Raw genomic sequence first — 23,970 nt, 5'->3', positions numbered from 1 at the left:
AGATCGGATTAGGAAAGGGTATGATGTTCTGAGCTCTACAGACTTGAAGGAGTGGCAGGGGTATTTTTCAATCAGTTGAATTTATGGAATCTTTTCTTTTTTAATTAGTTAAGCACCAAAAGTGTTGTGGTGCTGTATGAGACGTAAGAGGTTTGTGTCCTGGGGATCTTCCAATTAAAGCCAATATAAAATGCATTCATATGTAATATAGTTATAACAAAAGAGGAAATATTAGAGGAAATTTGCACCCGTTTTAGCATTAATATTTTAAAAAGTGTAGATATCAGAGATTTTCTTCTGATTGCTAAACTGATATTAAAGCAGGATAGAACAGGTAAAATGCTACTTTACAGTGTCTTACTGCAATGTCTGCTAAAGTCATAAATGAAATCCCTTCTCAACACCATGGACACCTCTGACACCAAACTCAGAATATTTTTGTAAATACCATTCATAGTTTAATCACCATGACAGGTGCTTTTTTATCTTTTGGACTTTCAGAATCTTGGAGCTGAGGAAGAGGGGTTCAGATTTCATTTAATGTTATCCTATGTATTGGATTAATGAAAAGATTTAAAGGTGTCTTCTGTCAATATACAGTATACATGTACCTTGCACTAATGTAAATTAAGGGAATGATGTATGCACATTACATGTAAAATAAAATTCTTAATTTAGAAATTACACTCTTGGTAATGCGTCCTGTGTTTTGTTGTTTGTTTTTTGTTTTGTTTTTAAGATACTGTTTCCCTTTTGGACGTCCTGAAGGAGCTTTAAAAGCCACACTTTCATTACTTGAAAGGGTATGTTTTTTTAATGTTTTAATCCTGTTAGAGTACTTAATTTGTGTGTCCTATTATAAGTGTAACAGTGAGGACACCTGCACTTCTGTTTAGATACTGTTCTACTTGTTTCATTAATGCACTGCAACATTTTTCAACAATGACAGATAGTAGTCCAATCTAGAACATATTTACAGGAACTTCCCTGAAGTCATTGCAGTGATTCCCTATTTCTTTATAAATTGATGGCTATTGAGCACAACCTCTCAAATGAATCCTGGCCATGTGCCACCTGAGGCATATTGCACATATGCTTAACTTAACTTAAAAAAACCTCCATAAAATTGAAATAAACTCCCAGTAAGAGCAAAATTGAAGTCAATTTAAGAAGAAAAGGCAAAGGGCTAAAGTCAACCAAATTGGCATGGAGAGATGGAAATAAACTCTGGACCTACAAATCCCCTGCACTGGGCCATAAGAAAGACAAGCATTGTTAACAGCATCTATCCTGTCTTGGGAAAGAGGGGCTTTAAATTTTAGAAATGACTCCTTAGGAGTATATATATTTTATTTATATTTTAAGCTACTAAAAGCCAACATACCTGTATAGATTGAGTGACGTTGAAGTCACTGGCAAAGCTTCCATTGTCTGTCCACGCCAGAAGAGACAGAAGGCCATGGATGTGGTTTAACTAGGCCACAGTTTTATACACTTATAATATCTGGAAGTACCCTGCAATAAATTGTACAGAGCAGAGGTTGGCTCCCTGCTGATCCAGACATAGTAGCCCCAACCCCCCTTCATCAGCTTCGTTAAAGGGGGTCAAGAAAAGGAAGGGGGTCGCTCCCTAGTGGTGAGATGTAGGAGACCCAAAACCGCCATTACTCGGTTCCCATAAGGGATGTTTTCCTGCAAATCTTTTTCCAGTCCATTTCATCCAATAACTGTATCCCATTTATACCAAGTACCTGCACTGGTCATCCACCACAAGTTGTATGAATTTAAGTTGCGATAGTATAACCTAACCCCCTTACCCTACCCCACCTGTTCCCAGACCAGCAATGGGGAATGCAAAAAAACCCAAGCCTCTCTGGCAATGAGCGAAAAATTCCTTTCCAACCTTCTCAGGAAAAGGGGCAACTACCACAATAGTCACAGCAGCTCAGTACGGAACCCTGGTTCCGTATTGCCAACTATTGCCAACTTCAAGGGAAGTGGGGAGAGAGAAGGGGCTTCCAGCCCGATCTGGGTAAAGAGGGTCTCTCCATGGCTGCCTGGGCTATAAATACCCCCACCCCTCTTCTGATCAGCAGGAAGGGCAATGCAGTGACCTTGTCCTGACATGGCCCCATCTGCTTTCTACCCTTCCTGTCTGTCCCTGTAAACCTTCCCCCTTCTTCCCATCTGCTGTCAGAGAGCCCTTAAAGGGACAATGCTCCTTTTCTTCCAGCTAGTCAGACAAAGACCCACTCTCATAAAGGTTGCAGTGGGTATTTCATCCTCAGCCATTTTACTTGGTTACTACATTTTAAATGCCTTTAATTTTTTTTAAAAAGTATCGTGCTTTTTTTGAAAGGCTGTGTATGATCTAGCCTTCTGGTGCTCCAAAAATTCAATGAAAGTCTGGTACTTGTGCTGCCTAAAATAGCTAATCCTTTTTCACAAATTAGACCTGCTTAATTTTAATAAGCATATGCAGGAGGAAAACGAGTCAGTAATGGCAAGTCTTGATGCTGTGCTCTTCCAATATTTTTTTTATTTTTTTCATCTGTCAGTGAGTGCTATGCTCATGAAATTGCTGGATGCATTTCACTGGCAAAGGCTTAGCAAAGCACAGATAGGTGCTCCGCAAATTTTGCTCCTCGCGTCTCTAGCTGTGTACCTTAATCTAACCTTCAACACTTCTGGTATTCCAGTCTTGGTTCTCACTAGAACAGAAACTGACAATCATGCTGAATGGTGCCACGCTGTAGAGGTGGTCTTTTAGTGTGCATAAATAAGAACAAGAATGAAACCATCAAATTAATGCAACATAAATCAGGGTTTGAACTCAAATCTTCAGAGGCAAATAGCTAGTTTATTAACCAACTGTGCCATCTACTGAAATGCCTCTTCGATTTCTGCATTTATTAGCAAATCTAAAATAGCCATTGGTGTACATTCAGATTTTTCTCTTGGGCTTTAGGTAATGTGTGTAACCAGTGTGTGTATGTTTGTCTCTGGGAAAGGTTTTAATGAAAGATATTGCCACTCCCATACCAGCAGAAGAGGTGAAGAAAGTGGTTAGAAAATGTCTGGAGAAAGCTGCCTTGATCAATTACACGCGACTTACAGACTATGCCAAAATAGAAGGTTAGTACAGTGATCTACTGCCAAAGTGGCTGTAAAAGCCAGCAATGCCTATTAACTGAATATTCTGTGAGCAGCCTTTTCCCTTTCCTGAACAAATCTGTACCACAGCAAGGGGAAATGTCTCATTAAAATCTCAGCTGGTGAACTGTAGAGCTTTTTCCTATTCATTGCTTTAATATGCCTCCTGGGACCCTGCTTGAATGAAAGATCCAGACTTCATGTTTAAGTTATCCTTTGTTCTTATTTGATTTTCTTTAAGCCTAAAAGTGTGTTCATGGCTTCTTTTTAATTTCTCTTCGTATTCCTAATAATTAAATTATTGGCAGTACGTTCTTGCCATATCAGCAATAACAGTGCCCTGAAACTTGGAAACCAAGGTGATAGAGGCCTTATAAATACCATAGCCAAGCAGGCAAAGAGATAGCAGAGTAATTTTGTTTGTTGTTGTGATGTCTTATCATTGTCAGTCAGAGATGGAAAACTTACTGGTTTTAATATAGTGAGATGTAACAGTAAATTGTTGAAATATCAATTATCTTTAGATTATTTATAAAATGCAATAACAGAAGTAAGTATTATTTCTCATGATGATCTGCACTTTTTCTTTATTTACAATTTGTGTACATTTGGGGTAATGAGATTCCTCAGAATTGTTGCTAGTCATGGAGTAGTTTATGATGTGCAATGTTATTGTTCAACCTAAGGCTTGTATTACAGTAAGTCATAACATTGGGAAAAGTTTATGAAGCCATAAATGCAATAAAATTATTTTCAGAAAGCATAAGATAACAGTGTACCAGTCATCCATTGTATACTGGTACATAGTTAACTTTAGGATTAGGAAAAAGGTATGAAGGTCATTTTTAAAAAACATAGACAGTAGATGAGTTAGTTCAGCAGAAGAAAGACTATGACATGTGCTTAAGAGTTACATGTTATTACTAAACATTAAAATCTGTTTTAGTATAATTTTTAATAACATTCTAGAATTAAATACAGTAATGATATCAAAACCAAGTGAAATGAAAGGAGGCCAATGTTTGTAGAAGTATTATAATTTTTTTTTATTAATTCCAGCTCTGGTCAAACTCCCTGACAAACATGAGTTAACCAATCTCATGAGTGATTAACCAAAAAAGAGGGGAAAAAAGCGATCTCATCACTATAGCAACCAATATTATATAACAGCAGTAACAACGTGAAGCGACCTTAGTAACCAGTTTATCATAATTAATTATGATATCACGTTGTGTTAAAGCAAGAAGGATGAATATTAGTTTTTTTTTAAATGAGAGAGCCAAGATACCGCTTCTCCCTTAGCTTTGATAGTATGGATACTCATAATGGGGGACTTCTGCTGTTCAATAATCTTGAGCTTTTAGCAGAACTGTAAGAATAATAGGTATAAAAATTTAAAAAATAAATTAGACATCACTAAAGCCTGTGAAAGACTTAGAAACTTACTGATTTTAAGCTGGATGTAGAAACAGTTTATTTACAATAAAAAAAAACAGCATTGCACATATGTTCTCAATTTTATTCTGGAAAAGTGTGGGAATGCAATTCTCCTAAAGACCACATTCTGCACTTTAAACCACGCATATAATTCCCACTAAAGTAAACAGGAATTCCATGTGAGCAGAAATTTGGCCCACTATATATTTTGACTAAAGTGAATTTATTCGTGGTTTAGTAAGCCACTTCCCCATCTGATGCATAATTAGCTTGCTGTAAGTGCAAGGAATATAATGGAAAGCCCCAGCTACAGAAATCCATTTTTTAAATTTTTTATATATATATATATATATATATATATATACAATTACATAACATCAAGAAGAAATTTTTTTTTAAAGAAAAAGAGAGTGTATACATGTCCTAACTCCCTATAGGCACCAAAACCTCATATGACACATACCTTGTCCAATAGCTTGAGTTGTGTCTCTTTAGGTTGGTAGCAATCCTGGTCTGTCTGCATGTACTGAAGTGGAGGTCTGGGTCCCCATAACAATTAGTATAACTATTTTTATTACTTGCTTACTCCCTGCATGGGACAGTGGGAAGCATCTAAGCATTATGTAACCTGTACAGCATTCAAGATAATGAATTGTAATGAACACTTTGGTATTGGAACTGTTTCCTGATCAATTAATATTTCCACAGTCAACAAACCAGATTCAGTTAGTCAAACATCAGTGTACTCCATGTGCTCTAGTGGCTATATTGGCTATGTATAAATCAATAACAATGAAGTACAGAATAAAGCCACAAAGATGGTTATCATAATAATAGTAACATACAGTATTCTTATTCTGTGTTTTAGTGTTTTTTCTCTCACCAATTTCCCAAGCACAATATGGGATGGATATGCAGTCTCAGTCATTGGGCATAAACCAGAAAGAGAACCGTTCCTAAAATATAGTCAGATGGGAGTAGCAAATCAACAAGGACTACATAGACACACACACGCATTACACCCTCTATGGGAAAAGTTAGGTGATCTGTGAAAACTCAAACAGGACAATCTGGGATTAAGAAATATCCTGTAGTATTTGACATGAAAATGTACTATACATTTAAATACATGCTGAAAATAGAAAATGCCATTATCAACAAAATTTCAACATGAGTTCAGCTTATTTTAATCCTCTTTCATTTCCCCTTTTTTCTACCTCTTTTCCCCACATATCTCTTCATTACCAAAGAAGGAGGTCTGTTCAGAATATCATTATTAATGTGATCTGTTTTCGGATGAATAGCATGTGATTGATTACTTTTTTTGAATTGCTTAATGATATTGAATTTTAAAGCGAATTTTTCAGCGCCTGGCCTGCTTTTTTTCTTAAACTGATTTATGGTTGTCAGGTTTTTATCTGAAGAGCAACAAATGTAGTTTTCTGAATGCATACAGAAAAGTCAGTCAAAAATTTTAAATTGACGAGCACTGAAATGCCTGATTTGATATTTGTTCTGCTTTGATGGGGTTAAATTAAGCGCTATATTTTTCTCTGATGGTGTCTTAATTTTTTTTCTTACACTTTAGCAACAGCAGAGAAGGATCCAGGTGATTACTGTTTGTGTCTATGCATGATCGTACCATTGCTTTCAGTGTATATTAAAGTTAATTTAGTTTATTAGTTTATTTAAACAATCCCAGCATTTTGACCAGAACACAATAAAATATTACAGTTAAAGTTGTGCTTGGAGTATAGTCCGTGCATTGTTTGCCTATAGTGAAACATGCATGTGATGTGTATTATTTATTAACAATCTAGATTATTGTAAAATTCTGTAATTTCTGGAGTTTGACATAGTTTTGAGGATCATATTTTCATCACATTCTTCAAACAGAACATTTTGTTTAATTTGAAAAATATACACAGAGGAATTCATTAACAGCTTCTTTGGGTTTTTTTAACTGACTGAATTTATAATTAAAGGGACATTGTCCAATTACTTGAGACCCAGGTTTTCGGAGTATAAGCTTTTGTGAAACATAATGGGCTAAATCCTGAATTTGGCCCTCTGTTTTTACTCAGGGTTTACTCCGTTGAAATTAATAGAAGATGTCCTGGGTAAGGACCTTAATGTTTGGCACCATGTAAATGGAATGCTTTCCAATAAAACTTCAAGAAATAGAGGGAAAGATTAGTGGCGAAAAATTGTGTAAATGCAAAATATTCTCTTACATTGTTTGCAGTTGAAACGTGACAATATCTTTCTAATGTATGAGAATCAGAAAGTCAAACTTCTTAAAAACTACAGTGAAATTGACTAGTTTATTTTCATTCGTCCACGTGAACTCTCTAGATACTGGTGTTTTCTGCAATGTCCATTACCACCCCAATGGGTGCATGGAGTCTTCTGCTTTCTGCTTTGCCCAGTTTGTTTGTTAGGCATATGCACGCGCACACACACTGCATGCCCTAAAAATGGTCAGATTGGATTAGTTTAATCTCCTTTCAAAGCTAGTTCCACACTCAAATGCTCTCAGTAAAATGGCTAAGACGCCTTATTTCTGTCTCACATTTCATTCGGATCTTTGTAAACTGCACAGTTACGGAGGAGAGCAGCTGTCTTGAGAGGCCAAGGATGAAGATGTGGTTGCTGATATACCTGGGTCCTGACCTATTGATGACTTTTAAGATCAGAACCAGGAACTTGAACTAGCAACAGAAATCTTGTTCAGTCACTCTCCTGTTGGGAAGGGGGGAAAGGCCATGATTATTACCTAGATAAAGTGGTGGAATAAAAATGTTTGTTAAATCTTCAGTGTTCATGCCTAGTCTAAAAATGAGGCTCAGTGCATGTCTGGCTAGGAGAATGGCGCTGCCAACTCTTGAAATTTTATCATGAATCTTGTGTATTCTGCATTTTTCTTAAAGGTCCAGCTCCTAGAATTATGCAGTTTTATTCTAATCCCAGTTTTCATTTTAAAAAAAAAAGTAAAATTTCTAGTGCTCATGGCTACAGAGAAAGGCTTGAGAATACGAACTATAAAGGCTCAAAACCACCAGAAGGGAAATAAAGAGAACCCAAAATGTGTAGTTTTTAAAAAAATAAAAAATGGTAAGCTAAATTCATGATTTTGGGGGGCCTCACTCATGGTTTTTTGAATATTTAGGGTGGGCAATATTGGGTGTGGGTTTGCCTATGAGAAAGACATGGCTACCATGAGGTACCAAAGAACCGATGCTATGGTAATCGTAGTTCTATTTATATGGACACTAATTTCCCCAGACATGATTAATCTTGGGGATTCTGGCAGCATGATGGACAGTGAGTCTGTCTGTTCCTCTAGGAGCTCAGGAGAGTCCTCCTCTGGACTGTAATCCCTTGGTATCTTAGGTTTCTTTGCCTTGCAGACCAAATGGAGGCATTCAACAAATTTTGTTTCTGGACTGGGGCATCTTCTGCATCTGAGACTGAAGTGGAACAAGACTGATGTTTTGCCTCCCTTTGTCTTTCACTATGTCCACATTGGTGCACGTATTCAAGTCCAGGACTGTGTACATGCTCACACATGCTTCCCAAACCCATTCCAAGTGTCTACATTATGCTGTGCTTCACATGGGTATAACGCTGTGTACACATGTATACAGATGTCCACACTGCTGCTGCTGTTACATGTCTCAAGAGACCAGGTCATAGATGGTCTGGCCTAATGGTCGGAGCAGGAGTCAGGCCTAATCGTTGGAGCTGAGGGTCAGAACCAGATTACTTGGATTCAAGAAAGGCAGAAGCAGGGCTGGTTCCCAGACAGGAGCGAGGCTGGGACAGGACTGGAACAAGGCAGGATCTAGGCTGGAATGAGGCTGGGTGCAGTGCAGGAGCAAGGCAGGAGCAGGGCTTGGAGTGAGCTGAGCACAGGGAGGCAGAGAATCTCCTGGCGTGTGCATTGAGCAGCCGCTCATCCTCTGCAGCTGTTGGGCTTAAGAACAAGCCAACTGACTGCCTTAGCCAATCAGGTGGTTCTGCTGTAGCCTAGCAGTGCTCATTGGCTGCCTGATGACTAGGCAAGTGCATCTGCAGCCCTCATTCCTGACAATATGACATTAGCACTACCATTTTGAGCAGTATCCTAGAGTTCTGTGTGTCACAGGGAGACACTCTTGGAACCACATTACTGTGTGCTGTTGGTACTGTCCCCTGCCTTCACACGTTGGCTGATGGCAGTTCCTGATCACGTTGCCCTTCACTGTTATTTCCTGTCAAACTGAGTGGAAGATATGCAGCAATGGGATGATGATTTTGGTTCTGCTCCTGCTCTGTATTGTGGGACAAATAGTTATGCAGTGGAGTAGGCCCTTGGTGAGATACTGGATGGAATTTGGGCAGAACTTTCTGGCAAGTTGAAGATGGCTGACCTTGAGAGTCATGAATGCTGGTATTACCATAGTGTGCCTTTGGGTGGACTGTCACTTCTGGTTCAGGAGAAGCAGCACCCTGCAGTGGAATCACATTGTTTTCGAAACCTGGGATGACCAGCAGTGGCTTCAAAACTTCCCAGTGAGGAAGCAGATTTTCATGGAACTATGTGAAGCACATGCACCAAACCTCCAGCACCAGAACACTTGATTCAGGAAAGCCACGCCGGTCCAGAAGTAGGTGGCTATCGCCCGGTGGAAACTGGCAACACCAGAAAGCCATGGGTCCATTGCAAACCACGTTGGGGCAGGAAAATCCACCACTGGGGTTGTGGTTGTTCAGGTTTGCAAGGCAATTAACACTGTGATCTACCCAGGGATGGTTGCCATTAAAAAAGTTCCAGAAATAATAGCCAGGTTTGAGAAAATGAAGTTTCCAAAGTCTGCATGGACCATTGGTGGCACCCACATCCCAATACTTTGCCCATCACAAGGGGCAAGTGAGTATGTGACCCAAAAAGGTTACTATTCACTCATTTTGGAAGGCTTGGTGGACCACAGAGGCAGATTCGTGGATACCAACATGGGAAACTCTGTAAAGGTTCATGAAACCAGGGTGCTGAGGCAATTAGGATTGTACTTCAAAAAAGGAAGAAGGGACTTTATATTGTTCTGCACAGTTTGTCTGTGCCCACTGTTATTTTGAGGGACCCTGCATAGCTACTTCTAACTTGGCTCATGAAACCATACCCTGACATCAGTGACTCTGGAAAAAGAGTATTCAGTTACAAGCTCAGTGGTTGAAAAATGATCACGGTATATGCATATGGTAGGCTGAAATCTTGTTGGCGATGCCTATATACCCACCTGGATGCCAGTTTGGCAAATCCTGCTTGTATAATTGTCGCTTGCTGTGCATGCCATAACATGTGTGAGGGTAAAGGGTAGTGCTTCCATTCCGAGTGCACTCAGGATGAATCTGGATTACAAACTGTGGATAGACAGTCGGATCCCACCCACATACATCTGGTTCTGGCTCCCAGCCAGGAAGGGAAATCAGGGATGACATATGTGCACACATCTTGAAACAACAGAGAGGCAGAGGATAACATTTGCCTGTGCCAAGGGACATGGTCACACCTTGTATAGCTGCTGGAAATGCAGATGAGGGAACATTGATACTTGTGGAACTACATAGCTTTGTAAAGGTTTTGTTCCCCTGTGGCAGATTTGGGGGATGGGCACTTGGCAAGGTTCAGGGACTCATAGAGGCTCATAATTCCACTCCTGGATTCTATGGAGGTGGTCTCTCTGTTAGGGGTTTTATGTGTCAGTGGATGGAGATGTCTTGGGAGTCCTGCAGGCTCCATGTTCTCCTTGTGGTCACTTGTCTTGAAAGAGGGTCCTCTGACTCAGCAGCACCCTGGGCAGCAACTGGAGGAAAAGGAAGTGGTGGTGGTGGTTCATGGACAGGTGCAGTGGCCCTGGTAGTAGGTGAACCCCAAACCCTTTCGGCCACCAGTTCTGGGAGCATCTCCATTAGGGCATGCTCCTGTTCTCTGTGGTGTGTCTTTTGCTCCATGAACTGGTTCATCCATGTCTCTTCCTGCTAAAGAGTCCTCTTCTCCCACGCTCTGAGGAATTCAAACTGCTCCTGGTTTCTCTTGTCCATCCTTATGAGCAACTCACCCAGAGCAACTCCTTCTGCCTCTGCTGTCTCTGGGGTGCTGCTTCTGCCCTCCTGGTGGAATGGTGTCCCTCGCGGGAGCTGAAGTTCCTGCCAGTTTAAAAAGAAGGATAGCATTTTTTTCCTTTGGAAGAAGCTGAAAAAAAACAACATAACATAACTTTGCTAAGGCCTCAATTTTGATATTTTTCAGCATTCCAGGAATGCAACTGTTAGACTATCCTTGGTTCTCAGGCAATGATTGCATCCTATGAGGAAGGAGCAGAGTATACTAATGGTGAGATACAAGTACTACTATTTTTTAGAATGTTAAATTTTCATAGAATCTCAAAGAGGGTGTAAGCGGGGGTGGGGGGAGGACACGACATTTCTGACCAGGGGTTTTGTTACTAGTTAGTAATTTCTGTTTTAAAGACTGGCTAACATTTGGAGAATATAACAGCTTTCAAGGTACAAGAAAAGCAAAGAGAGGTGGCTTTCCAGCCCTGAGAAGAGATCCAGCAGTCATTGCCAGAGATGTTTCTGCTAATGGTCACCCTGCTATATATTACTGAATGGGCAGCTGTGAAGGTGGACCAAGCAGATTTGCACTGCCATTGAACTTCAAGACCCAGCTGAAGGTTCTTCTACATCAGAAATTTGCTGAAATATGCTTACAGGAGTGGGAGGCAATTCAACCAGAAAAGGACTCTGTTCTCATCTAGCATATGACGTTTCCATGCAAACAGAAATATGAACAATGAACACTGTCCACCTACCTCCAACCCCCAGCATCACCAGAAGATCCTGCCCCTATGCCTGTCTATCAGTAAAATAGAGAAAGAAAGAAAGAAAGAAAGAAAGAAAGAAAGATGCCCCAACTTTATTTGGTTGCCTGAAGTTTCAGATCTAGGCAAGCCCCTTCCCTCTCCATTGCAAAGGGACACCGCACTGTGTTTATCCAACTGCCAGACTAGTTCCTCTCCCACCTGACTTGTGCAGCAGGGCTTGGTGTGGCAAGGGGCCAGACGCCAGAGACAGGGATGGGTAATTGTGTAATCTTCCAAGGGAGAAAGGACTTCTGTGAGTAACTTTTCCTCAGACAACCACTGTTCCCTTCCCCTTCCCGGACTTAAGCCTCCCTCCACCTCAGCCCTCACTCCTCCGTTCCGTGGGGCTCTTGTTTGTAAGGGGACAGTAATATTGGGGGAAGGGAGAGGCACTGAAATTGTAATCTTCCAAGGGACAAAGACAATTGGGACTAACTTTAGACAAACAACTATAAGTTTTTTACAGCTGTCCCATCCCCAGCCTGGACCTTTCTACCCTTCCACCTGACAACGGGGCGGGGAGGAACCTTCATAGATTGGGTAAGGGTCAGGAAGAAAAAGGTTCAGTGCATTGTGGGAATGGGGATAGAGGACTATTGAAACTTGAGACATAGTACACGCCCCTTAGCCCCATCCACAGTGCAAACTGGCATGGGTATGGGCTGTGCCACACCCCTCAGGTATGCTAACTCACTCGCCCTGTGCTGGCCTTCAGACATTTGCTTCTGGGGTTTAGGTGTGGACGATAGGGGAGTTACGGTATGACTACAGGAATGGGCATGTGTACAGCCACTGTGTACCTTTTGTTTTGGGTAGTTCTGGAATCAGTCTTAGTTTGTGTTGTACTGAGTAGCCTGTTACGACTAGCTGGACTAGAACATGCTAGAAGTGTCATTAAACCACATCTCAGCGATGCAGACAAGTTTGGGTGTTCTGTCTAAAATCAGATGATGATTAGTGCTAGATTTATTGACAGCTGATCTCACATTCATCAGCAGATGGTTGTGTCTGCAATTTGGGAGGGAGGGAGTTCTTCAGGTTCCACTCTCTTGAAGGTTCCTTTTCTCCAACAACATAGCAGCACTCTTCGGTGCCTTATGGTCAGAGAGTTGGCAGTGTGGTCTGTGAAAGAGAAGTGTTTGTTTGACTAGTGGTCTGTGAAGGTGAGGGCATTTTCTGTGTGCATGTGTGCCTTTTAGTGTCTTTTTATTACATATATATACAGTACCTAGCACACCAGAACCTTGATCCTTGGAACCTTGAAGCACTACTGCAATATCAGTTATTGATATTGATATTGATATCAACAGCAACAGTGTGGGGGTTCTCTTGGTGATGTTCCCAGGATGAGGTCACTTTCCATTTGAGAAGAAGGCTTAGATGGTGATGGAAAGCTGTGTGAAGATGACTCTGGCTGGGGCTCCCTCTTGATGCTAGTGATGGAGTGAGGAAGACAGCTGCTACGAAGTGGGCTTCCCAGTTCTCCCGTCCCTTGGGGAGGAGAAGTTTCTGTAGCGCGTAAATAAACCGCATACTGTTGGTGAAAATTAAATTGGATTTTAAAATTCTTTCCGTTTTTATCATGTACATTTCAGTTCTACATCCATGGTATGCCCAAAATTCCCATTGACTTCTGTGGAAATGTTGGGTTCCCAGGAAATGCAAGATCTTTTCTCCAAGTTTATTGTTACAAACAAGTAAGGACATCTGTGTGTGTGTGTGTGTGTGTGTGTGTGTGCGCGTGCACATTATATATTATACATATATCTATTTTATAACTATATATTATAACATACAATGCGTATGTGTGTACTGTGACAAAGTTCCTCCTCTACCTTGGTGGGTCTTGCGCTTATTGGCAGATTTGCTCGCCTTGGAGCTTCACGGCAGCCCTCAGCTTGGCCATTTTTCTGAACCCACAGTCCAGGTCGACGACTCCTGTGTCTGACCAGGAGTTAGGAGGTTTGGGGGGAACCCAGACCCGCCCTCTACTCCGGGTTCCAGCCCGGGGCCCTGTGGAATACAGCTGTCTAGAGTGCCTCCTGGAACAGCTGTGCAACAGCTACAACTCCCTGGGCTACTTCCCTATGGCCTCCTCCCAACACCTTCTTTATCCTCACCATAGGACCTTCCTCCTGGTGTCTCATAATGCTTGTACACCTCAGTCCTCCAACAGTCCACGTTCTTACTCTCAGCTCCTTGTGCCTCTTGCGCCCAGCTCCTCACACTCACACCACAAACTGAAGTGAGCTCCTTTTTAAAACCCAGGTGCCCTAATTAGCCTGCCTTAATTGATTCTAGCAGCTTCTTGATTGGCTGCAGGTGTTCTAATCAGCCTGTCTTAATTGTCTCCAGAAGGTTCCTTATTGTTCTGGAACCTTCCCTGTTAGGAAACGGAACGTCTTTTGCTTGCTCCTCAGCTATTTGCTTTCTGTTCTTTCCTAAAGCCCCCTGGCCCGGATTTTTCTTACTTTTTGCACCTGCCTTAGTCCCCCCCTGACCGGGCCAGACGCTTTTTTGTTTTTTCTTTTCATTTTTTGTGTTTTTTTTCCGTCTACGTCCTTCGCCAGCCACCCCCCCCCCCCACGCCTGCTTTCGGGCGCAGCTATTTGCCTCAGCTGAGCCCCCGGAGGAGGGGGGGGAAGATTGCCGATTTTGCTGTCCGGAGGGGGGAGTGGAAACCCCCAGACCCAGCCGTTTCGCCAGCAGCTCGGACCTTATAGCATTCTTAACATACCGGAGGACTTGGAACACAGCCAACACGGCCGGAGACGGAGATTTCATCGGACAGAAGAAATAATATAAATCATCGTGACGGAGGCCATAAGACTGAGTAACTTTCTGAATTATACTCTCGTGGGGGGGAGTTTGACTGTGATTACTTGCGTTTGTGGCGGCACAGGGGGTGTGGCGTGGAGACCCCCACCCCCGATCCATCGGTGCCCCTACCCCCCCATCGTTATTACAACTGTCACGGCCCCCCCGCAGTCTGTCCCTGCTGGCAATCTGCCATCTCCCTTCGGATCCAGCTGTTTGCTTTGAACTTTGCCTTCCGGACCGGACCTAACAACCGACCAACCGAGACTCTTTGGACAAACGTGTGTGGGTCTGCACCCCCCCCGGATTGCTTATCCTACAATTTGCCCCTTTTACTGGACCCCGATTTTGTTCCCTCCTTCCTCCCAGCCCCCCTCCCTCGGCATTTTTTCCCTTCCCGTCCGCAGCCAGCGGAGGGAGGGGCTATTCTGCCTTCTCCCCTCCCCCCTTCTCCTTCCGGTGTCTCCCTGTCTCTCCCTGCTCACAATGGCGGGGAACGAGAGGGGCGAGACTGCTTTATTAAAATTAGTTGTCCCTTCCCCACCACCACCCCTGCCCAACCCCCAAGGTCCCCCCCCTACTACTATTGTTAAGGTACTTGCCACCCCCCCTGCTGGGGCACCGGTAGCAGGAGGCACCAGGGTGATTGCTGCTGCTGCACCCACCACCCCCCCAGATTCTAGGAAACCCCCCCCCCAGTTTGCAAGAAGGGCCAGGGCGGGTGGAAGGGAAAGGGCCCCGCTAAAACCACTGAGCCCTCCATGGCGGGAGCTGCCCCCACTGCTGCGGCCTCGTCATCAACCGTGGCGCCCCTCCCAGCGTTTCCCTCCACCAGCTCTGCGATTGTCCCTCCCCCGGCCCCCAGGACGTATGCCCGGGTGGCAGCGGGCTTCCCGCTGCCTGCCGCCTCGTCATCTCGCCCCCCCCCCCCCCGCCTCTGCCACCATCACCAGCGGCCGAGGCCCTTTCCCCGCCTTGACCAGGAAGCACGGCGTCCGTTGCCTCCTGGTGCCCGCCTCGCCCCACGTGGAGACATACGTGCAGGCATTGGCGAAGGTGGTAGGACCCACGGCTATTGTGGCGGCCTCCAAGATGTATGGGAAGGTCGTTTTCTTCTTAGCCTCGGAGGATGCCGCCCAGGAGGCGGTGGAGAGGGGCCTGACGGTAGGGGGGGTGTTTGTCCCCCTAGAACCGTTAGAAGACCTGGGCGTTCGCCTCGTCCTTACCTCCGTTCCTCCCTTCTTACCCAATGCTGCCCTGTTACCCGCTCTTTCCACCCTGGGGAAACTTGTTTCTGTCATCAGCCCTCTCCCGTTGGGCTGCAAGGACCCCACCCTCCGTCACATTTTTTCGTTCTGCCGGCAAGTGCAGCTTCTACCACCGGCAGGGGCGCGTGACGGAGAGGCACTTGAGGGGTCCTTTCTAGTCCCCTACGAGGGAGCCCGCTATCGGGTCTTTTATTCTACCGGAGAGGCCCGGTGCTACCTCTGCCGCTCAGCGGGGCATGTCCGCAGAGACTGCCCTTTGGCTCGGGGGGGAGGGGCACCCGAAACCCCCGAGACCCGGCAGGACATCGGCCCCGTTGCTGCCGACGCCCCTGGCTGCCCAGTACCTGAAACCAACCCTCCTCCTACTCGACCCATCGCTGCTCCCGTCCGGGCCCAAGAGATATCTTCCCTACAATGCCCGGGCGAGCAAGGGGTTTCCACCCTTGCTAGTACCAACCCAATAGAGCCCATGGAGGAGGGTGTGGCAAGGATATTATCGGGTATAAGAGAGGGCCCTCCCCAAGGAGAAGCCCCCGCCCCTTATGTTGCCCCACCGCTACCTCCCCGAACCCCTAAACCATCGCCTCCGCCCCCCGACACGACCCCTGCTAACCAACCCCCAGATGATGCTATGGAGGGCTGGACCCTAGTCCAGGGGAAGCGAGGCAAGCGGAAGGCTCGAGCTCCGCTGCATCCACCCGACGCGGAAGCCCCCCGGAAGACCAGGAAAGGAGGCACTGCTATCGAGCCTCCCGCCACGGCCGCGAGCGAGATCCATCCGCCGGTGTCGGGAGGGGAAGACGGACTGGCATTGGAGGGCAGAATCCCCCCTCCACGGGAAACCCTCCCCTCCGAGACTTCTGAGGACACCCCTTCTGCCTGGACGCTACCCGAACCCCCCGCAGACCCCGAGGCGGCCGTTGAGGCGGACCCTAGAGGAGAGGCCCCCGGGGTGGCAGGAGTTGGCCTCTCCTCCGTGTATGCGGAGATTGAGGCCCTAGATTTGACCCCGGTCACCCAGGGAGGGGATGATTTGCTGCCGGCTGGCCTCGAGCTGGGCAGCCTTACCCCAGCCTCCCTTTCCCCATGCTCCCTCCCCCTTTTTGCCTTTCCGGGTGAGCACCCTGCAGAAGGCGGTCCACCACCTGATGCCGTGACCGCTAAAACCACCATGGAGCCAGCACCTAGCATTCTTGGGAGCCCCTCCCCTTCCCCCTTAACCCTTGACTCTGCTCAGGAGGCACTTTCCTTTAGCTGCTCGCCTCCTGCACCCCAGAGCCTTACCCCTGCCCCTGCCCCCACCCCTGCCCCTGCCCAAGGTCCCTCCTCCTGCAATGTTAATGCCGCCCCTGGGGTTATTTCCTTTCCGCCTTTTGCAGACTCCCCCCAGGGAGCAGTCTTTGCACTTTCTAGTCGCGACCCGTTAGGAGTGGCAATTTTTCCCCTGCCATCCCCCTCCACCCCAAGGCGTGAAGTGAATTTAATAACCCCAGCCTGTCAGACGCCCCGTTGGTGGTCCGCACCCTGTCTACCTGCCTTAGCGGACCACGAGGCTGTATTAAGAGGCCCATCAGGGAATACCTTGGGAATTGTAACCCCACCCCCCCATGAGCTGCGGCATGCGCTACGGAAGTTCCTAGAGCACTCCCGTGGCGCCCGCGATAGGGCACAGCTGGCTCTTCGGCTATGGGGGGACTTTGATCAACTCCTCCAGGCCACAAAGGCCCTTATAAAGGAGGGCAGGGGGCAAGGAAAGCGCGGTGCTGCGGCCTACGAGCGAGCCCGCAGCTTCCGCAGCGATCTACTCACCTACGGGATGGGTCATGGGTTGCTGTGCAACCCGCCGGGGGCCCTGAACCCCCCCGCCAATACGAGACCCCCACCCCCCCAGCCCTCCGTATGACGCCTCTTATTATTGCGACCCTGAATACCAGGGGCTGTAGGATGGCTCTCCGCAGGTCCCAGGTGCTCTCTTACCTTCGGGAGGGGAGGTACTCTGTAGTTTTCCTGCAGGAGACCCATACAGACCCGGCCGCCGAGGACAGGTGGCGGCTGGAGTGGGGGGACGGGGTATACTTTAGCCACTTTGCGACCTGGCAGGCTGGAGTGGCAACCCTATTCTCCCCCAACCTACGGCCTGAGGTGCTAGGGGTCAATGAGGCCGTGCCGGGCCACGTGCTGCACCTTCGAGTCCGTATGGAGGGGCTCGTGGTTAATTTTGTTAACATCTATGCCCCGCAAATGAGCTCCAGGCGGCCACAATTTTATCAGCAGGTGTCCGACTTTCTCGGCACCCTGGATTCGCACGAGTGCCTGGTCCTGGGAGGGGACTTTAACACCACCCTCGAGGAACGGGACCGCTCAGGGGCCGAACCAAGTCCGGCCGCTGCGAATATTCTCCAAGGGATAGTTGACCATCATTCCCTAGTGGACATCTGGCGTGACCATCACCCAGATGACACCTCCACGTTTACCTTCGTCCGGGTGGAGGCCCATCGGTCACACCACTCTCGGTTGGACCGTATTTACTTATCCCGTTTCCATCTTTCACAGGCCCACTCCTCCGCCATTCGGCCGGCCCCATTCTCCGATCATCATTTAGTCGCTGTAACGGTTTCCCTCCGTGCAGAGAGACCGGGGCCGGCCTATTGGCACTTTAATAACAGCCTGTTGGAGGACGAGAGCTTTGTGATGTCCTTCCGGGAGTTTTGGTTGGCCTGGCGAGAGCAGTGGCGTGCCTTTCCCTCGGTGCGGCGATGGTGGGATCTCGGGAAGGTGCGCGCCAAGCTCTTCTGCCGTGACTACACTCGGGGCACCAGCCGACGGCGAAATGCGGCGATAGAGCAGCTGGAACGGGAGGTCTTAGAGATGGAGAGGCACCTGGCCGCCGATCCCGAGGACCCGTCCCTCTGCGGAGCGTGCCGGGAGAAGCGGGAGGAGCTCCGGGCCCTTGAGGACCACCGGGCCCGAGGTGCCTTCGTTCGATCCCGCATCCGCCTCCTTCGGGAGATGGACCGCGGCTCCCGCTTCTTCTATGCCCTGGAGAAAACGAGGGGGGCCAAGAAACACGTCACCTGCCTTCTTGCGGAAGACGGCACCCCCCTCACGGGTCCGGAGGAGATGTGTGGGAGGGCCCGTGACTTCTACACAAGCCTTTTCTCCCCGGACCCGACCGATCCTGACGCTTGCGAGGTGCTCTGGGAGGAACTCCCCACGGTCAGCGTGGGCGACCGAGACCGACTAGAGCTGCCTCTCACCCTGGCCGAGTTCTCGGAAGCCCTCCGTCGCATGCCCACCAATAAATCTCCGGGCATGGACGGGCTGACCGTGGAGTTTTACCGCGCGTTCTGGGACATTCTCGGCCCAGACCTAGTCACCGTCTGGGCTGAGTCCTTGCAGAGCGGGGTCCTCCCTCTGTCATGCAGGCGAGCGGTGCTCGCTTTGCTGCCGAAGAAGGGGGACCTCCGCGATTTACGAAATTGGCGTCCCGTCTCACTCCTTAGCACGGATTACAAAATCGTAGCGAAAGCAATCTCGCTGCGGCTAGGGTCCGTGATGGCGGACGTGGTCCACCCAGACCAGACCTATACTGTCCCGGGTCGCAGCATTTTTGACAACCTCTTTCTCGTCCGAGACCTTTTGGAACTCGGGCGGAGAGATGGTCTATCGTTCGCCCTCCTGTCTCTTGATCAGGAGAAGGCGTTTGATAGAGTAGACCATGGGTACCTCCTGAGCACTCTGCAGGCGTTTGGATTTGGACCTCAGTTTGTGAGTTTTCTCCGGGTGCTGTATGCCTCCGCGGAGTGTTTGGTTAGGCTCAACTGGACCCTGACTGAACCGGTCAGCTTCGGGCGAGGAGTGCGGCAGGGGTGCCCCCTCTCGGGCCAGTTGTATGCTCTGGCGATCGAGCCTTTCCTCTGTCTCCTCCGCAGGAGGATGACAGGGTTGGTGCTGCGGGAGCCGGAGCTGCGGCTGGTCCTGTCGGCGTACGCCGATGACGTACTTCTCGTGGTCCAGGACCCGGGCGACTTGGCGCGAGTGGAGGCATGCCAAGCCATCTATTCGGCAGCCTCCTCCGCCCGAGTCAACTGGGTCAAGAGCTCTGGCTTGGCGGTGGGGGACTGGCGGCAGGTGAGCTCCCTCCCACCCGCACTTCAGACCATCCGGTGGAGTGCGGGTCCACTGCTCTATCTCGGCGTTTACCTTTCCGCCACGCATCCTTCCCCGCTGGAGAACTGGCAAAATTTAGAGGGCGGGGTGATAGAGCGGATCCGGAGATGGACGAGGCTTCTTCGATGTCTCTCCCTCCGAGGGAGAGCACTGGTGCTTAACCAACTAGTCCTGTCCACGCTCTGGTACCGGCTCAACACCCTGGCCCCGGCCCCGGGTTTCCTGACCCATCTCCGGAGATTGATTCTAGAGTTCTTTTGGTCAGGAATGCACTGGGCCCCTGTTGGAGTTCTTCATCTACCCCTGAAGGAAGGAGGGCAGGGCCTGAAGTGTCTGTACACTCAGGTCCGCGTCTTCCGCCTCCAGGCCCTGCAGAGGCTCTTTTATAGTGCAAGTAGTTCGGCGTGGAGCATACTGGCGCACGCCTTCCTGCGCCGTTTCCAAGGGTTTCGATATGACCGGCAGCTCTTTTATCTTTCTCCGAGGGGTTTTCCGCGAGACCTCTCCGGGCTGCCGGTCTTCTACCAGGACCTCCTCCGGACCTGGAAATTGTTTCTAACAACTAGGTCCGTGGCGGCCACCGTGGGGGCAGATCTCCTCACGGAGCCCCTGCTACACAACCCCCAGCTCCGTGTGCAGGTGGCGGAGTCCCGCTTGGTGCGCCAGAGGTTGGTTCTGGCGGAAGTCACGAGGGTCGGAGACCTCCTGAACTACGGCCGGAGAGACTGGCTGGATCCCCTGATGCTCGCTCGGCGCATGGGGCTCTCCAGCCTTCGTACCCCCCGGCGCGTGCTTCAGGAGGTGAAGGCCGCCTTGACCCCCGCTGCTCGGGCTTATGTTAGCCGAGCCTTGTGCGAGGGCGCACCCCGCCCATCCCTTACCCCGGGCCCGCCGGACCTTTCCATCGGGCCCCCACCCCGTAGATCCCAACAAACCCCTCACCCTTTCACTGCAAGCCGGCTGCACGAACTGCAGCCGGTTAGCTTTCAAATTGCTCCACGGAAATACTTATATACACTTACGCTTCACACCCTTCACGCCCACACCCTGGTGTCCCGCCCCGATACAAAGTGGCGGGATCTCCTGCCACCTTTGGAGGGTGAGCAACCTCGGTGGGCCAGCCTGTATTCCACCCTGGTCCCAAGGCCCGTCGGGGACATCAGTTGGCGGCTCCTTCACGGAGCTGTGAGCACGGGCGTGTTTTTGACACGGTTTACCCCCATTCCGGACACTTGTCCTTTTTGTAATGTGAGGGAAACCCTGGCGCACGTGTATTTAGAGTGTGCCAGATTGCAGCCCCTTTTTCGGCTCCTCACAAATATTTTATTACGCTTCTGGCTTCATTTTTCCCCCCACCTTTTTATCTATACACTTCCCATTCGTGGCCCCACAAAGTCGCGGGATCTTCTGGTCAACCTCCTCCTAGCTTTGGCTAAAACAGCCATTTATAAAACCAGAGAGAGGAGGTTGGCCCATGAAGCGTCCTGCGATTGTGGGGCCGTTTTTCGATCCTCAGTACACTCACGTATCCGGGCGGAGTTCCTCTGGGCGGCGTCCACCGACTCCCTTGAAGCCTTCGAGGAGCGGTGGGCGCTGTCTGGGGTTCTCTGCTCGGTGACCCCGTCCGGTTCCCTCCGCCTGACCCTTTGACTGAGGGGCAGAGCGAGAGACGCCAGCCCCAGCCGTTGCCGCTGTGGATACCATCATTCCTGTCATCTAGGAGGGGTCTTATAATACATGGGTGTCTACCCCCCCTCCCTAACCTGCCCACCCCGCAGCCGTGCCCATCTTACCGGGCACTCTCAGGAGGGGGAGGATCGGTGACACTGGGCGCGGCACTGGGTAACTCGAGGGGGTGGAAGACCACGAGTGTCGAGGAAGCCCCCCCGCTCTAGGCCACCAGGTAACTCAGGAGGGTGGAAGACCACGAGTGTCGAGGAAGCCCCCCCGCTCTGGGCCCAGGCTAGCCTGAACACTTCTCCCTCCTGAAAGCTGCTGTGTTATACCTTCTGATTGCGTTGTTTTGTTGCATAGTTGTTTTGTTTCCTTTGGTAATTCTGTAAGCGTTACCAATAAATTTTCTTTCTGTTTCAAATAAAAAAAAAAAAAAAAAAAAAACCTTCCCTGTTACCTTACCCAGGAAAAAGGGACCTACTTAGCCTGTGGCTAATATATCTGCCTTCTATTACTCTCCTATAGCCATCTGGCCCGACCCTGTAACAGTACACACACACACGTACAAAGATTTCCTTACCTCTTTGTAACAACAACTTATGTATATATAAACTAATATATAAAATATATGTACTGTTATTACTGACAAACTGATTTCTAATTTTAAGTGAGGAATATAGAAAAATAGTACAAATGATTAAAAGAACTGAGCATCCTGTAGCACTCTAGCAGTGGTGACAAGTTATGCATAGTAGTTATATGATTAGAATGTGTTTATAGAGTGAATCCTTACGCCTTTGATTTACTTCTCTTTGCTGTACACCATTATGGTGTATGTTATTTGTTTTAAAGCCATATTTTCTTATGTGCACCAGACACTTACTGCTCTGACTTCTTATTCCTGCAAATCATTGATAAGAGCGATGTAAAATGATGACACGAAGGGAATGGAGAATAGTACAGGAATTGACTGAAACTATATGGTGTGTTTATTTCGTCATTATTTTTCTGTTTATCCCTCACTTTGGTTTTTTTGCACACTTTAAAATAAGTCCATTATCATCCAGCTAAGTCTTAGAGGATAGTGAATCTGTTCTTTGGATGCACTGGCAAATGAATATATTGTGGAATGAATATGAATAAAGCCCTTTGCTCACAGTGAAAAAAGAGTGATGCACAATGTTAGTAAGATCAATATTTTATTTTTCTGTTATATTTATAATTTAAATGCATAATTAAATTCACTTTTTTACAAAAAGGGTAGCTGTAAATAAATTGGACAATTTACAGGAATTGGTAAAATGACAATAAATACATTGTGATGAAAAAGCTTTTTGGATCCTGTGATCCACTTTTATCCAATGAAAATCACGAAAGGTCCTGAACAAGATGCAAATACTAAAGGATCTTGCATGTCTTCAATTCTAGATAGATGAATAGGCCCTGCACCTATTGTAGTGAATGACCAAACTGCTGTTCCCTTTGATGAAAACATGACTGGACCCATAATGTGTATTGGATTTATCCATAACATTGTATTTGACATAGTAGCTGAAGACAAGGGAAGAATATTTCTTAGTGATTATCGCTGACTTCTTAACTTATGCAACAGATTATACAGAGGTGAACATGCAAATTCTTTGTGTTATGAGAATCTTTTCTCAGCAGTGTGGTTGCCAGGTTCCCAGGTCTAACCCCCAAGTGCTCTCATTTTCACAGTGTCTCAGCTGAACTAAATTCAGAGTGTTTTCCCAGAAGACAGTAGTTAGGTTTTTGTTTTTTGTTTTGTTTTGTCTTTTTAATGGAAGATGTGGTGTAAGCTGAATTTACATAGACAGGATTTGTTTGCAGTCTGGATGATATTTTGCTTAGCATTCCTATATAGTTATAGGAATAGTTATATATATAAAACCCTGTCTGAATAAAAATGAACATTAATAATAGCCAACACACCAGATAACTTACTTATACCCTATGCCATTCTTTACAGCATGGGCTGCTGAAATTCTCAAAGCTGCAGATATTCTGTTCAGGCAGTATAATTACCATATTATAGTGAAAATAGCAGCAACCTCCATATTAAGGCTTTCTAACACTTCCCATTATAATTTTTTCTTCCAACAATTTTTAAGAGCTCTAATGCCTCCATGGTTTGCAGCAGAGACTTGACATTTTGCGGAGAGATGGTCCTGGAATCAAACACACATTTTGCCATTCCCATGAAAATGTCATGTTTCTGCAGAAGCAGCCTTAATTCTGGCATATCCTAACTTTTGAGTACTTGACTTTTTGCAACCTTAAAAACATTCTTCTAATGTAGTTTTTTTTGTATATAAATGTATATTTCTGAGGTAATTTTATTAATTAAGTCATATTAATAACCAGTAATATTTGGTGTATAACTTGATATACATTCTCTCTTTGTGTAGTAATAAACATATCTCTTTGATTAAGGTCTGAGGTATTTTTCAGATGAGTTTACTGTACTAGTTCGTAAACAGGGAGCTCATTCCAATGAACAGCGTGTAGAAATGTGCACTTCA

At 47.0% G+C, this 23,970-nt stretch overlaps 1 protein-coding gene across 22 annotated transcripts in view; it reads left to right on the top strand.

Annotated features, from left to right (window-relative positions):
• CADPS2 (calcium dependent secretion activator 2) overlaps positions 1–23,970 on the top strand; it is a 593,917-nt gene that overhangs the window by 453,282 nt on the left and 116,665 nt on the right. For 17 of the 22 annotated variants that reach the window (XM_073328224.2, XM_073328216.2, XM_073328214.2 and 14 more), the window contains 3 exons: positions 740–803; positions 3,012–3,135; positions 6,179–6,199. In XM_073328224.2, the coding sequence (XP_073184325.1) occupies positions 740–803; positions 3,012–3,135; positions 6,179–6,199 (209 nt within the window). The remainder of the gene's footprint in view (positions 1–739; positions 804–3,011; positions 3,136–6,178; positions 6,200–23,970) is intronic. The other 5 variants (XM_073328210.2, XM_073328222.1, XM_073328223.2 and 2 more) reach the window with 1 other exon arrangement.

Source organism: Lepidochelys kempii, chromosome 1, assembly GCF_965140285.1.
Source record: "Lepidochelys kempii isolate rLepKem1 chromosome 1, rLepKem1.hap1, whole genome shotgun sequence".
Lineage (NCBI taxonomy): Eukaryota > Metazoa > Chordata > Testudines > Cheloniidae > Lepidochelys > Lepidochelys kempii.
This window is presented reverse-complemented; position numbering and strand designations above follow the sequence as displayed.